General features: G+C 48.9%; 1 protein-coding gene across 2 annotated transcripts in view; it reads left to right on the forward strand.

Moving 5' to 3' along the window:
• The window catches only part of PAN2 (poly(A) specific ribonuclease subunit PAN2), a 178720-nt gene that overhangs the window by 154272 nt on the left and 10208 nt on the right, over positions 1–14240 (forward strand). The window contains exons 25-26 of one of the 2 annotated variants that reach the window (XM_033939582.1): positions 1976–2069; positions 11390–11606. In XM_033939582.1, the coding sequence (XP_033795473.1) occupies positions 1976–2069; positions 11390–11606 (311 nt within the window). The remainder of the gene's footprint in view (positions 1–1975; positions 2070–11389; positions 11607–14240) is intronic. The other variant, XM_033939581.1, reaches the window with a different exon arrangement.

Below are 14240 nucleotides of genomic sequence, written 5' to 3' on the forward strand. Positions count from 1 at the left end.
CTGGTCCAGCAGTGGCCAACGGAGGGGCTGTTGTATGTGTTCCCTCCTTGGCCGCTGGTGGGCAGAGTGCTTCTTCGCATTGTTTACCATCCGGGTTTGGTGGTGCTGGTGGCGCCGGATTGGCCTCGCCGTCCGTGGTATGCGGATCTGGTGAGGCACCTGGTAGCGGATCCTCTTCCTCTGCCTCTCTCGGACGACCTTCTGATGCAGGGTCCCATTCCCATGTTCGACCCGTCTCCCTTCTGTCTTACGGCGTGGCTCTTGAAAGGGGTCGCCTTAGCAAGAAGGGATATTCAGACAAGGTGATCTCTACACTGTTGGGGTCCCGGAGGCTTTCTACCTCTCGGGCTTATGTGCGGGTTTGGCGTCTCTTTGAGGAATGGTGTCGGGCGCGGGGAGTGACCTCTTTTCGCGCTTCTCTGCCTAACATTCTGGAGTTCTTGCAGGATGGCCTGGATAGAGGCCTGGCTTGGTCTTCTCTCCGGGTTCATCTTGCGGCCCTGTCGGCTTTTCGAGGGTTGGTGTCAGGTCAGCGTTTATCGGCTCTTCCTGATGTGATTCGGTTTTTGCGGGCGGCCAAGTTGCTTAGGCCTCCCCTACGGCCCTCGGTTCCCTCTTGGGATCTTAATCTGGTTCTCTCTGTTTTGGTGCGTCCGCCTTTCGAGCCCTTGGACGACTGTTCTTTGAAGGACCTTACTTTGAAGGCGGTCTTTTTGGTGGCCATTACTTCTGCTAGGCGTGTTTCTGAGCTGCAGGCTTTCTCTTGTAGGACTCCCTTCTTGGAGTTTTCTAGGGAGCGGGTCGTCTTGCGGCCTGTTCCTTCCTTTCTGCCTAAGGTTGTTTCTCCTTTTCATGTCAATCAATCGGTGGTTCTCCCGGTCTTGGGTGGTCGGGAGGGCTCTTCTGAGCAACGGCAGCTGCGCAAGTTGGATGTCGGTCGGGTCCTTCGCTCTTATGTGCAGCGGACCCAGGAATTCCGGAAGTCCGATCATCTCTTTGTCCTCCTGGCGGGTCCTCGTCGGGGAGCTGGCGCTTCTAAGGCTACTATTGCGCGCTGGATCAAGGAGACGATTGCTTCCGCTTATCTTCTGAAACAGCAGCCTGTTCCGGAGTTTCTCAAGGCTCATTCCACTCGGGGTCAGGCGGCTTCTTGGGCTGAGTCGTCGCTCGTGCCTCCTGTGGATATTTGTAAGGCTGCGGTTTGGTCCTCCTTGCATTCCTTTGTTCGTCATTATCGGGTTGATGTGCAGGCGCGTCGGGACGCGGTGTTCGGTGAGCGTGTACTGGTATCGGCCCTTCGGGGGTCCCGCCCGTGAGAGGGACTGCTTTGGTACGTCCCATTCGTAAAGTTAACCTCTACTGGTCTGGAGAGTGCTAAAGAAGGAGAAATTAGGTTCTTACCTGCTAATTTACTTTCTTTTAGCTTCTCCAGACCAGTAGAGGTCCCCACCCTGTCTGTTGTTGTTGTTGTTGGGGCTGTTGCGCGGGCAGTTTTTGGTTTTTGCTGCGGGTTCTAGTATTTTTCTAGGGCCGGGGAGAATTGAAGAACAGCGGCTGTGGCTCGGCTGGCGAGCTGTGGGGACATTCTTCCTTCGGGAATTTCTCCTCTGCATTTTCCAACAGCATTTTGGGTTTGTTATTTGTTACTCCTTTCGGAGTATTGTTTTTCTCTCTGTTGTTTTTCCAGTTCTTGGTTCTGCTTGGCTATTCAGCAGACTGAGGGAAATAGAGAGGAGGGGCTAGGATATACTGTCCCAAAGTTTTGTTTTCAGTCTCCACCTGCTGGTCATGATTAGATATATACCCATTCGTAAAGTTATCCTCTACTGGTCTGGAGAAGCTAAAAGAAAGTAAATTAGCAGGTAAGAACCTAATTTCTCCTTAAACTGTATTTAGTGCTATACTTTGTGTGTTGAGAGAAAACATATCTTGTAAAGACACCATTTGCACAGATCTCTCAATTGTTTTGTTGCAGGTGCCAAAAGAGCAGGTGCTGGACACAGTTCATCTGTTTCACATCCCTCGCAAACGCATGATCTCCTTGCGCTTCCTGGCCTGGTATTTCCTCGGTACGAAGGGTTCTGAATGTAGGCCGAAGGCTGTGTGTGTATGTGAATGCAAATAGTGGAAGAAAAATTGAGCTATGAAGGTTGGAAACATAACTACAATTTTTTTAAAACTTGTAAAAGAAATAGAAAACAAACCTGTCCAAGGGGACCACTTGCCAGCTAAATTTTCAGGATATCCACAGTGAGGAAAATTTGTATCACTGCCTCTATTGCCTGCCAAATCTCATGAGTATTTATTTTAGATATCTTGGAAACCCAACTGATTGGGGCTTCCCCAGGACAGGTTTGGGAATCTGGTTTATGCATAACTTTTATTTCCAGTTACATACCTGGTAGATGAAATGGCATCTGATATACAATTACTGTTTGGAGGCACTCTATTCCTGAACCTCTTCTCACAAGAACTCTTGTAGGGAGCTTCATTTGCATTATTTTGTTCCTCCCATCCCCCTGGGCTGTCCTTCAAGTTCTCAGTTCTTTTTTGCTACCATTTGCAAGGCTTTTTTGTGCTGCAGAGGATCTCCTTTGTGGGACAGCTCTGGCTGTGGGAGAGCGTAGACTCTGAGGTTGAGAGTCTGCTTCCAAGGACAGCCTGCATGGACAGATTGAGTTCTCAGAGACTATTACCTTGAGAGCACAGCTCACCCTAGGTTTGTGTGCAATGGGCTTGAGCACAAGAAGAGTGGCTAGCTCCATGGCTGTTTTTATCCAGGATTGGGGCCAATTGCTTTTTTCATCCCATTTTGTGTTTACAGATTCCGGTGGGGGTTGAGCTCTTCAGCTGGTACATTGGGCCCAAGAGACAGTCAGAAGACACAAGTAGTCCAGACTCTAGGCTTGTTAAGGCAGAGGTTCTCTCGGTAAGCTGTTAGCTTCCATACTTTCAGCTCCTAGCACACAGCATGGCAGTGAGTAACAGGCTGACAGTCTGGCAGGCCAAATTAGAGGTGGGGGGGTCTTTAAAATCAGATTTTCTTCACTTCTGGGATTAGAGTTAGGTTCCCCCACCTCTAAAATCGCTATTTTTTGTTTTTCAGTGTAGCTCCCCCAGGCTGTTTTTGGCACTAAATTCACTGCTGTGGCAGCCATCTTGGATTTTCCGATTTGAAAGCCTTTATCTGCCTCAAAACACCCATTTTTTGCTTCAAAACAGGTGAAAGAAACTCCTTAGGCCAGGATACTTTGAATTTATGCTAAATTTGTGATGGATGGTCATCCAAGGAGCATCCGTGTTCCACGTGCCACATGGCATGTGATGGAGGGGGGGGGTGGAGAGTCTGTGTCAAGATGAGGGAACATCAAAGTATTCTTTCTGGAAGCCCACAGAGAAAAGCTTCTGCATTAGAGACAGGAGTTTCGAAGCGAACCCATTCCAGGAGCCTTGTTAAGAGGTTCAAATGGAGGCTTCATAAGCTGGGAAAGAACAACATTGAGGTCCCAAACCACTGGAGGCGGTTTGAGGGGAGGATTGACATGGAAAAGTCCTTTTGTGAATCTGGAAACCACTGGATGTGCAGAAAGAGGTTTCCCCTGAAGAGGCTGATGGAAAGCAGCAATTGCACTAAGATGGACTCTGATCGATGTAGACTTGAGGCCAGAATGAGACAGGTGCAAGAGGTAGTCCAAAACGGAGGATAAGGAGGCATGTTGAGGCTCCTTGTGATGAGAAAAACACCAAGTAGAGAATCTAGTCCATTTCTGGGAATAGCATTGTCTAGTAGCGGGCTTCCTTGAAGCTTCCAAAACATACCGCACCGCTTGTGAAAACTGAAGGGGAGTTACGCTGAGAGGAACCAAGCTGTCAGGTGTAGCGACTGCAGGTTGGGATGAAGCAGAGATCCCTGATGCTGCGTAAGCAGAGATGGAAACACTGGCAGAAGGAAGGGCTCCCTGCTGCTGAGTTGCAGAAGAAGGGAGTACCAAGGTTGCCTGGGCCACCGAGGAGCAATCAGAATCATGGTGGCCCGGTCGGACTTGAGCTTGACCAGAGTCTTTTGAATGAGAGGAAACGGATACATACAGAAAGAGATACGCATACAGAAAGAGATTCCCCCAGTCCAGAAGAAAAGCATCTGCCTCGAGACGATGAGGAGTGTAGATCCTGGAGCAGAACTGAGGCAGTTTGAGGTTGTGGGGAGCTGCAAAGAGGTTTATCTGAGGCGTTCCCCACAGGGAGAAGATGTGATGAAGGGGCGTGGAATGAAGAGTCCTTTTGTGAGGCTGGAGAAGATTACTCAAGTTATCCGCCAAGGCGTTGTCCGCCCCCTGAATGTAGACAGCTTTGAGGAAGGTGTTGTGGCGAATCACCCAATCCCAAACTTTCAGAGCTTCCTGACAGAGGGAGGCCGATCCCGTGCCCCCCTGCTTGTTGACATAATACATGGCGACCTGATTGTCCCTGCGAATGAGGACCACCATGTCGTGAAGCAGATGCTGAAAAGCAGTGAGAGCACTGAAAATCGCCCTGAGTTCCAGGAGATTGATATGGCATAGACTATCCACACTCGTCCAATAGCCCTGTGTGCGGAGACCGTCCAGATGAGCCCCCCAAGCACAGAACCTCTGGAGAGATTGGAAGAGAGCATCCACCAGCGAAGCGACTGTAGCAGAGCAGGAGTGACCTGAATGTGTCGAGTCAGAGGGTCGGAGATCTGTGACCATTGAGATGCTTGTTTCTCATTGGCCTCACCTCTGCTGTTGAGTGAGTGAGCTTAAAGCATTGGTTGCGGATCCGCCCTTTACAGTGTTTCATCATGTACAGTGTTTCATCATGACAAGGTGGTCCTTCGCACTCACCCCAAATTCCTCCCCAAGGTGGTCTTGGACTTTCAACTGAATCAATCTGTTGTTCTTCCTGTGTTTTTTCCAAAGCCTCATTCTCACCCTGGAAAATCAGCTCTTCATACTCTGGACTGTAAGCGTGCTTTGGCTTTCTATCTGGAACGCACCAAGCCACACAGAACTGCTCCTCAACTTTTCATCTCCTTTGATCCGAACAAGTTGGGATGCCCTATCTCTAAGCGCACCATCTCCAAATGGATGGCGGCTTGTATCTCTTTCTGCTATGCCCAGGCAGGATTACCCCTTCACAGTAAAGTCACAGCCCATAAGGTCATAGCAATGGCAGCCTCTGTAGCCTTCGTCAGATCGACACCGATTGATGAGATTTGTAAGGCTGCTACTTGGTCCTCGGTTCATACCTTCACTTCTCATTATTGTCTAGATACTTTCTCCAGACTGGATGGACAGTTTGGCCAAACAGTATTACAAAATTTATTCTCCTAAGTTGCTAACTCTCCCACCATCCCATTGTGGTTAGCTTGGAGGTCACCCACTAGTGAGAATACCTGCCTGCTTGTCCTGGGATAAAGCAATGTTACTTACCGTAACAGTTGTTATCCAGGGACAGCAGGCAGCTATTCTCACGTCCCACCCACCTCCCCTGGGTTGGCTTCTCTGCTAGCTATCTGAACTGAGGAGACGCGCCCGGTGCATCGGGCAGGAAGGCACTCACGCATGTGCGGTGTGGGCAACTCGAAACTTCTATAAGTTTCTACAAGCAAGTATGCTTGTGAGATGTCCGCATCGGGGCTCCATTGGATGATGTCACCCACTAGTGAGAATAGCTGCCTGCTGTCCCTGGATAACAACTGTTACGGTAAGTAACATTGCTCTTTGGTCTTAGTGGCGTTCAGTTTCAACTTGTTGTTCGTTGCCCAGATTTGAATTTCCTCTACACTTGGAAGCTCAAATGCTATTTTGATGGGTGGAAGCCCATCTGGCGCTCTTTGCGGCACATGTGGCAGGAGTGGTCAAGGTTCAAGTGGATTTCCTCAGCCAGAAGACCCTGGATCCTTGGGAGTGGTCCTTTGTCCCAGGAAGGCTTCACCAGTATAGTGTATCGGTAGGGCTACCAACATTCGACCAGATGATGTCGGCTACCAACATGAGGGCATATCAATTCTTCAGTTGAAGACGTGAGCTGGGAAGCAAAGGTCTGGAGCCCTGGTTCAAACTTGGCCAAAGGCAGGTCTTCTATATGCCCTTCCTCCATGGCCTATGATAGGCTAACATCTGTGCAGGATCACGGTGCACCAGGGAAGGGTGATTCTAGTGGCGCCAGACTGGCTGAGACGCCCATGGTATGCAGACCTAGTCTGTCCGCAAAAGGATTAAAGTCTCAAACTTCCCTGTCCTCCCTAGTTACATTCGCAGGGTCCAATTGCCATGCAGGATCCAGAACGTTTTGGTCTTATGACATGACATGGCTTGGGAGTGCGTAGCACTAGCGCCCAAAGGCTGCTTGGATGGAGTGGTCTACATCATTCTGAGGTGTAGGAAAAAGTTGGCTGTAGCGGCATGCGTGAAGGCCTGGAACTCTTTCCAAACTTTATGCACTCAGAGGAGCGAAGAACCAAGCTTGGCTCCTATCTCGGTGATAATGCACCCTTCTCCAGGAAGATCTAGAAAAGGGCTTAACGGTTGGCTTCCTGAGATTTCAGATAGCTAGGACTAGGCTTAATGTGCCAGGTTTTTTTTGAAGGGTACATTATGGCTCCACCCTCTAGTGCAATGGCCTTTTTTTTTTTTCCCCAACCTGGACTCTTACTCTGGTTCTCTGGGCACTAGAGAGTCCACCCTATGAGCTTTAAACCAAGCTTCCTTGATGGATCTTACCATCAGGACGGCGTTTTTGGTGGCATTCACCTCCATCTGGAGAGCATTGGAACTTCAGGCTTTGCTCTGCAGAGATCCTTTTCTTAGTACAGTGGTGCCTCACACAACGAACTTAATTGGTTCCAGGAGCAAGTTTGTTATGCGAAACGTTCGTTATGTGAAACGCGTTTTCCCATAAGAATACATGTAAAAAAAAATAATTCGTTCTGCAGCATAAAATATGCTAAGATGACATAAAAAAAGATAAATTTTTGGTTATTATTTTTATTTAGATACATCTAAAAACATAATTGTTTTTTAAAACAACACACATTTTTTAAATTTAAAGACAGACTAAGTAGAGTCTAATTTTACAGTGAGAGAGGGCAGAGTCTCAGCGGCAAAAACTGGGACTTAACTGTTCATTTTTTTTTTTTTCTACCGTGTTTCCCCGATGATAAGGCAGGGCCATCAAATAAGACAGCCCCCCCTTTTTAGAAAAAAATGTAAAATAAGGCACCCCCCCGCAAATAAGCCACCCACCGATACCTGCGCTTACCCGAATCGGGTGGTACGGTGGGTGACTCCGTGTGGTCCCTGGCACCCCCGACACGATCGGGGCAAGAGGGAGCTCAAGCCCTCTTGCCCCCCCGACTCCCCGACACGATCGGGGCAAGAGGGAGCCCAAGCCCTCTTGCCCCCCGACTCCCCAACACGATCGGGGCAAGAGGGAGCCCAAGCCCTCTTGCCCCCCCCGACTCCCCGACACGATCGGGGCAAGAGGGAGCCCAAGCCCTCTTGCCCCCCCGACTCCCCGACACGATCGGGGCAAGAGGGAGCCCAAGCCCTCTTGCCCCGCCGATTCCCCAACTCCCCGACACGATCGGGCCAGGAGGGAGCCCAAGTCCTCCTGGCCACGGCGACCCCCTAACCCCACCCTGCACTACATTACGGGCAGGAGGGATCCCAGGCCCTCCTGCTCTCGACGCAAACCCCCCTCCCCCCAACGACCGCCCCCCCCCCAAGAACCTCCGACCGCCCCCCCAGCCGACCCGCGACCCCCCTGGCCGACCCCCACGACACCCCCAACCCCCTTCCCCGTACCTTTCTGTAGTTGGCCGGACAGACAGGAGCCAAACCCGCCTGTCCGGCAGGCAGCCAACGACGGAATGAGGCCGGATTGGCCCATCCGTCCCAAAGCTCCGCCTACTGGTGGGGCCTAAGGCGCCTGGGCCAATCAGAATAGGCCCGGGAGCCTTAGGTCCCTCCTGGGGGCAGGGCCTGAGGCACATGGTCGGGTTGGGCCCATGTGCCTCAGGCCCCGCCCCCAGGAGGGACCTAAGGCTCCCGGGCCTATTCTGATTGGCCCAGGCGCCTTAGGCCCCACCAGTAGGCGGAGCTTTGGGACGGATGGGCCAATCCGGCCTCATTCCGTCGTTGGCTGCCTGCCGGACAGGCGGGTTTGGCTCCCGTCTGTCCGGCCAACTACAGAAAGGTACGGGGAAGGGGGTTGGGGGTGTCGTGGGGGTCGGCCAGGGGGGTCGCGGGTCGGCTGGGGGGCGGTCGGAGGTTCTTGGGGGGGGCGGTCGTTGGGGGGAGGGGGGGTTTGCGTCGAGGGCAGGAGGGCCTGGGATCCCTCCTGCCCGTAATGTAGTGCAGGGTGGGGTTAGGGGGTCGCCGTGGCCAGGAGGACTTGGGCTCCCTCCTGGCCCGATCGTGTCGGGGAGTCGGGGGGGCAAGAGGGCTTGGGCTCCCTCTTGCCCCGATCGTGTCGGGGAGTCGGGGGGGGCAAGAGGGCTTGAGCTCCCTCTTGCCCCGATCGTGTCGGGGAGTCGGGGGGGCAAGAGGGCTTGGGCTCCCTCTTGCCCCGATCGTGTCGGGGAGTCGGGGGGGCAAGAGGGCTTGAGCTCCCTCTTGCCCCGATCGTGTCGGGGAGTCGGGGGGGCAAGAGGGCTTGGGCTCCCTCTTGCCCCGATCGTGTCGGGGAGTCGGGGGGGCAAGAGGGCTTGGGCTCCCTCTTGCCCCGATCGTGTCGGGGAGTCGGGGGGGGGGGCAAGAGGGAGCCAGGCGGAGAGAGGGCAGTTAAGCGCAGTGCCTGCGCGGAAGGATGCAGCTCGGGCGACTTCGTTGTGTGAAACGAAGTTCGTTGTACGAATCAAGACATAAAGTTCGTTGTGCGCAGCGTTCGCTGTGCGAGGCGTCCGTTATGCGAGGCACCACTGTATTATGAATTCAGGTGTGACCTTGTACACATTCCTATCTTTTTTGCTGAAAGTGATTTCCAGCTTCCACATCAACTAGGAAGTATATTTAGCTGCCTTCACACCTTCTGGTTTGATAATATAATCAGGTGTTAAATTCATTGAATGTGCGCAGACGGAACGTCAGAGGGAACACTTCCTGGTCAGCCGCAAGAGGCACATAGGATCCGCTGCTCGCGGCTTTAAGCAAACACTGCAGCAAGACGGAGGAGGGAGCCGGCAGAGGAAAACACCGCATCATGAGCAGGGCCACACAGAATTCTTCACGGGGCCGCATGCGGCCCGCAGGCCATGGGTTGGACACCCCTGGTCTAGAGGAAGGCTACTAAAATGGTATGTAGTCTTCATCATAAGGCATATAGGAACAGACTTAAAGATCTCGATCTGTATACTTTGGCGGAAAGGCAGGAGAGGAGAGATATGATGGAGACATTTAAATATCTACTTAATGTAAATGGGCATGAGTCGAGTCTCTTTCATTTGAAAGGAAACTGTGCAATGAGAGGGCATAGGATGAAGTTAAGGGGTGATAGGCTCTGGAGTAATCTAAGGAAATACTTTTTTGCAGAAAGGGTGATAGATGCATGTAACACTCTCCCAGAGGAGGTGGTGGAGACAGAGACTGTGTCTGAACTCAAAAGGGCCAGGGATAGGCATGAGGGAGCTCTCGGAGAGAGAAAGAGATAACGGATAATACGGATGGGCAGACTAGATCAACCATTTGGCCTTTATCTGCCAGCATGTTTCTATCTATATGAATCTCCCACATTCTTAGTGCAGGTTGCACTCCAGTTGGTGACTTATTTTTCACCTTGTTATGTATTGCAGATGGTTAAGTTTTGTTTATCTGTCATATGTTTAATGATATGAGCAGAACATAACAGCATTGAGGATGTTGCTTTGTTATGAACTGGGATTTGAAGGACAGCCCAGAGGGATGAGAGGAAGAACAAAAGAATGCAAATGAAGCTCCCTACAAGAGTTCTTGTGAGAAGAGGTTTACTACCCGACTGTTAAGGAACAGAGTGTATTTCTACTAGAAAGAAGATTAACGAGGTAAGAACCTAATCTTTCCTTGTTTGCCAGTTTCTTTTACGAGTATGCCTCCTGTATCTAGTTAATTGACTTTGTTGCACAGATTTTTGTATTATTTCTGTTGTTCAGTAGCAGTTAGTTATTTGCATGTCCCAATAGTATGACAAGAGGAGCAGTAACTGCTGCAGAGAGACACAAGCTGGGTAATGAATGTTAAATTACCTATAAAAGCCACTATGATAAGGGACAGTTCACACAGTATGAGAGTCTATTTGATCATGGTTCTGAAGTATAAGAACAGCATAAGTTATCACAGCTCAGCTCTACACTTTATGTATACTGTATATACTCGAATATAAGTCGATCCGAATATAAGTCGAGACCCTCATTTCCCCCCCCCCCCCCGAAAAAGGAAGAAAAATGGTTGACTCTAATAAGTCGGGCGGCTTAATATTCAAGTGTCCTGCCCTAATAAGTTCTGCACACAGCCCCCGTCCCTGCACTCAGTCCCATTCCCTACCAGGCTGTGAACCAAGCCCCCCTCCTTGCCAGGCTCTGAACACTGTCCCACCTTCCTTCCTTGTACCATCTTCCCCTAAAAAGAGCCAACCTCATGAGTGATGTCACAATGGCTTGATTGTCCCGTACTCCCCTCTGCCCTCTAACCCAGCCAGCAGATTAACCCTTCCCCTTAACTTAAACCACCTAGTTATAGGCTGGGACAGGAGGGATCCCTCCTGTCTCCTGCCCCAGCTGACACTAATAATTACCACCCTCCCTCCTGTACGTGTTCCCTGGTGGTCCAGCGTGTATCCCGCGCTGAAATCCTCCTTTGTAAAGGCAGTAGCCAGCGACGCACCCAGGCCGGCATGCAGGAGCGAGCTTTTCATGCTGCTGGCCGGCCCTGCACTGCTCCTTGATAGGCTGCCGCAAGAACCGCAAAAACTTGCAGCAGCCTATCAAGGAGCAGTGCAGGGCCAGCCAGCAGCATGAAAGCTCGCTCCTGCGTGCTGGGCCGGGTGCACCACTGGCTACTACATTTACAATCTTCGGGAGGATTTCAACACGGGATACATGCTAGACCACCAGGGAACAGGTACACGAGGGAGGGGGAAGGAGGGAGGGTGGTAATTATTAGTGTCAGCTGGGGCAGGAGACGGGAGGGATCTCTCCTGTCCCAGCCTAAGGCAGGCCTGCAGGAAGTCCGGGAGGGTTTCAAGTGGTCACTGGGGGATGACCCGAATATAAACCGGGATCTCCATTTTTGGGCCAAAAATCCCAGTTTATTATATTCGAGTATATATGGTATTTAAGATCAAAGCAAGCATGACTGAGACTGAGGAACCACCTTCTCTCCCTTATCCTTAGACTTGAAGATCCAGGGGGAAATGCATGACAGCATTGAGGATGCTCGCACAGCTCTACAGCTGTACAGAAAATACCTGCAGCTGAGCAAGAATGGCACCGACCCTGATGCTTTCCACAAAGTGCTAAAAGGGCTCTACGAGAAGGGCAGGAAGATGGATTGGAAGGTTCCAGAACCTGACACCCAGAGCAGCCCAAAGAGTAACCTTGGTGACCCCTAGTGGGTGCCTTCTTTCTTTGTCCTATTAGTCTGGGCGAATCTCATGTTGCTCCCTAGCTGCTGGATGAAAGTTAGATGAATAATGAAGCTTCAAATCTTATTCAACAGAAGCTAGAATAATATAGTCCTTGTTCTGCACCAGACAACCTTTCACATGTTCAGAAACTAGATGGGGGGTAGCATAATAACCACATTGGCTAGTGCTGGACAGGAGGAAGGCAGGAGCCCAGGATTCAGCAAATTCCCCTTTTTGAGTGGAGAGAGTATTAAAGGAAATGCTTAAGGGAGCAAGCTATAAAACAATGTATTGCAAACTGTGTGCCACGAGACACCGGCAAGGAGGAGGCGCCAGCTGACTGCCTACAGGATGTGCCTCTCACGGCAAGAGGCATGTCCTGTAGGCAGTGAGCCAGCACCTGGCCTCTTTTCACCCCTTCTGCTCCAGCACCCTCCCCTCCCCCCCCCCCACACACACACTGGTGGCTTAGGGCCCCATCTGGAAGGCCTTCACGCATGCGCAGACATCAATGTGATGATGTCATGTATGCACATGATGTCATCATGTCAATGTCTGCGCATTTCCGGGTGCCCTTCAGCTGCGGCCTTGAGTTTACTGTGCCGTCGAGTAAAAAGATTTGCGGGACACTGCTGTAAAACATTTTAAGACAGAAACTTTATTGGCATGACAGTGCTTACATTATTTATTGCCCAGGGCTATAAGTTAAGTAACCAAAAAAAAGAAATACAAAGAAAAAACTAACAATGACAGTGTGCAGTTTTTATTTGAGGGTTGGAATGGACAACAATTTTATTACAGGTCTAATCATACGGTAGTATGCAGCATGTTAACACTATGGTAGTTTTCTTAAGGACAGTGTAGGTCTTTTACTGACTATGGAGTCTAATTTTATGTAGCAGTTTAGGAGAATATGTCACATTTCTGATTTCTGTAGTGTCTGTGTTATACTAGTCTTATATTAGATGCAGCATCTGACTTTCTGGGTGTTTCTGTATCAAGTATTAGTATCGCTGAACTACAGAATAAACTCTATGTTCTACATATAGCTGCTATGTAGGGAGCTGTATGGAGCAGTCAACTCATTAGATTGTCTGGTTCCTACATCCCAGGTAGATTAAGGTTCCAGGGCCCCCTCCACTATTAGCATGGTTGCCTTTTCATAAATAGGATAGGAAATGCTTCACTTTCAGAAGTTACAGTGGCATCCGAAAGTCTGGAACCACTGTGGATTTTGCATTTTTTCAATTTTCTTTTTCTTTTTTTAATTTCTTTGTTGACTCAATAGATTTGTCTGTGTACCACATTATAATACATTTGGCTATTAGAAACAATAGGGGCGTGGCTTGGACGCGAATTCTGATGGTTGGGTAAACGAATAGCTCTGTACAGACAAGCCCTATTTATAGAAAATACTACAAAAAAAAATTAAATTTTAAAGGAAAAAAGCTGAATAATATCAGATAATGGCGCCAAGCAAACAGAACAAATGTGATTCAGGAGCTGGTGGATCCGGTACAGGAAGTAATAAGAGATCAAAGCCGGAGCCGGGCACTCCTCCTTCAAAAATCCCGTTGCCATCAGATGATAACCCAGATGTAATGGAAGAATTGCGGCAAATTAAAGAAATTGTATTAGATAGCAACAAAAAATTACAAAAAGCTATCGATGATGCGGCAGTGCTTACTAAAAGAGTAGATGTGGCGGAAAACAGAATAAATATTTTAGAAGACAACTCTGAACAACTTAATCTGGACATGAGACAAAATAATATGGAAAGAGGTAGAAGAAATTAAAAGAGACCTTGAAGACAGCCGGAACCGCGAGAGAAGAAATAATTTAAGAATTATAGGAATGCCGGAAGGGGTAGAAAAAAACGATCCTATAACTTTCCTGGAACAGTTTCTACCTAAAGTGCTACCATTAAAATTCAAGATACCGTTGGAAATCGAAAGGGCACACCGGATACCAGCACAGAAAAAAACTTCACAAACGGGTCCAAGGACTTTAATTTTTAAACTTCTGAGACATCAACAAACGATGGAAATTTGTCAATTAGCCAAAGAGAACAAAAATCTCAGATGTCAGGATGCAAAAATACATATTGTCCCTGATTTTGCGAGAGAAACCGCATCCAAAAGAAAAAAATTTCTGGACATGAGGCCACAACTGAAATCGCTAGGGGCTAGATACGGACTCCTTTATCCAGCAATAATGAAAATCACAATTGCAAACAAAACTGAAAATATTTCAGACCCTAAAAAGCTACAAGAATTTCTAGACCAACATGAACAACCAATGACATCCTAAGAGTCATTTTAATGGGAAATTTCTTAGTTAATACTGATTATTTATATATTTATTTATACCTTATTAAACTTTACTTTATAATTATTGATCTTATTAACAGAAATACAGACAAGATCTTCGGTTAAACCTCAGAATTTAATGAATTGGATTCAAATAACAACGGAATGGAATCGCACGTGCTTATGCACAAGCATGGAACTATACAAAAAACAACGTTCTTAGCAGAAAAGGAAAAACATAAAATAAACTACATGACCTTACATTTCTTAAATGAAAAGTTTCACAATAATATTTGATGAAAATATACT

This window comes from Geotrypetes seraphini, chromosome 3 (assembly GCF_902459505.1).
Source record: "Geotrypetes seraphini chromosome 3, aGeoSer1.1, whole genome shotgun sequence".
Lineage (NCBI taxonomy): Eukaryota > Metazoa > Chordata > Amphibia > Gymnophiona > Dermophiidae > Geotrypetes > Geotrypetes seraphini.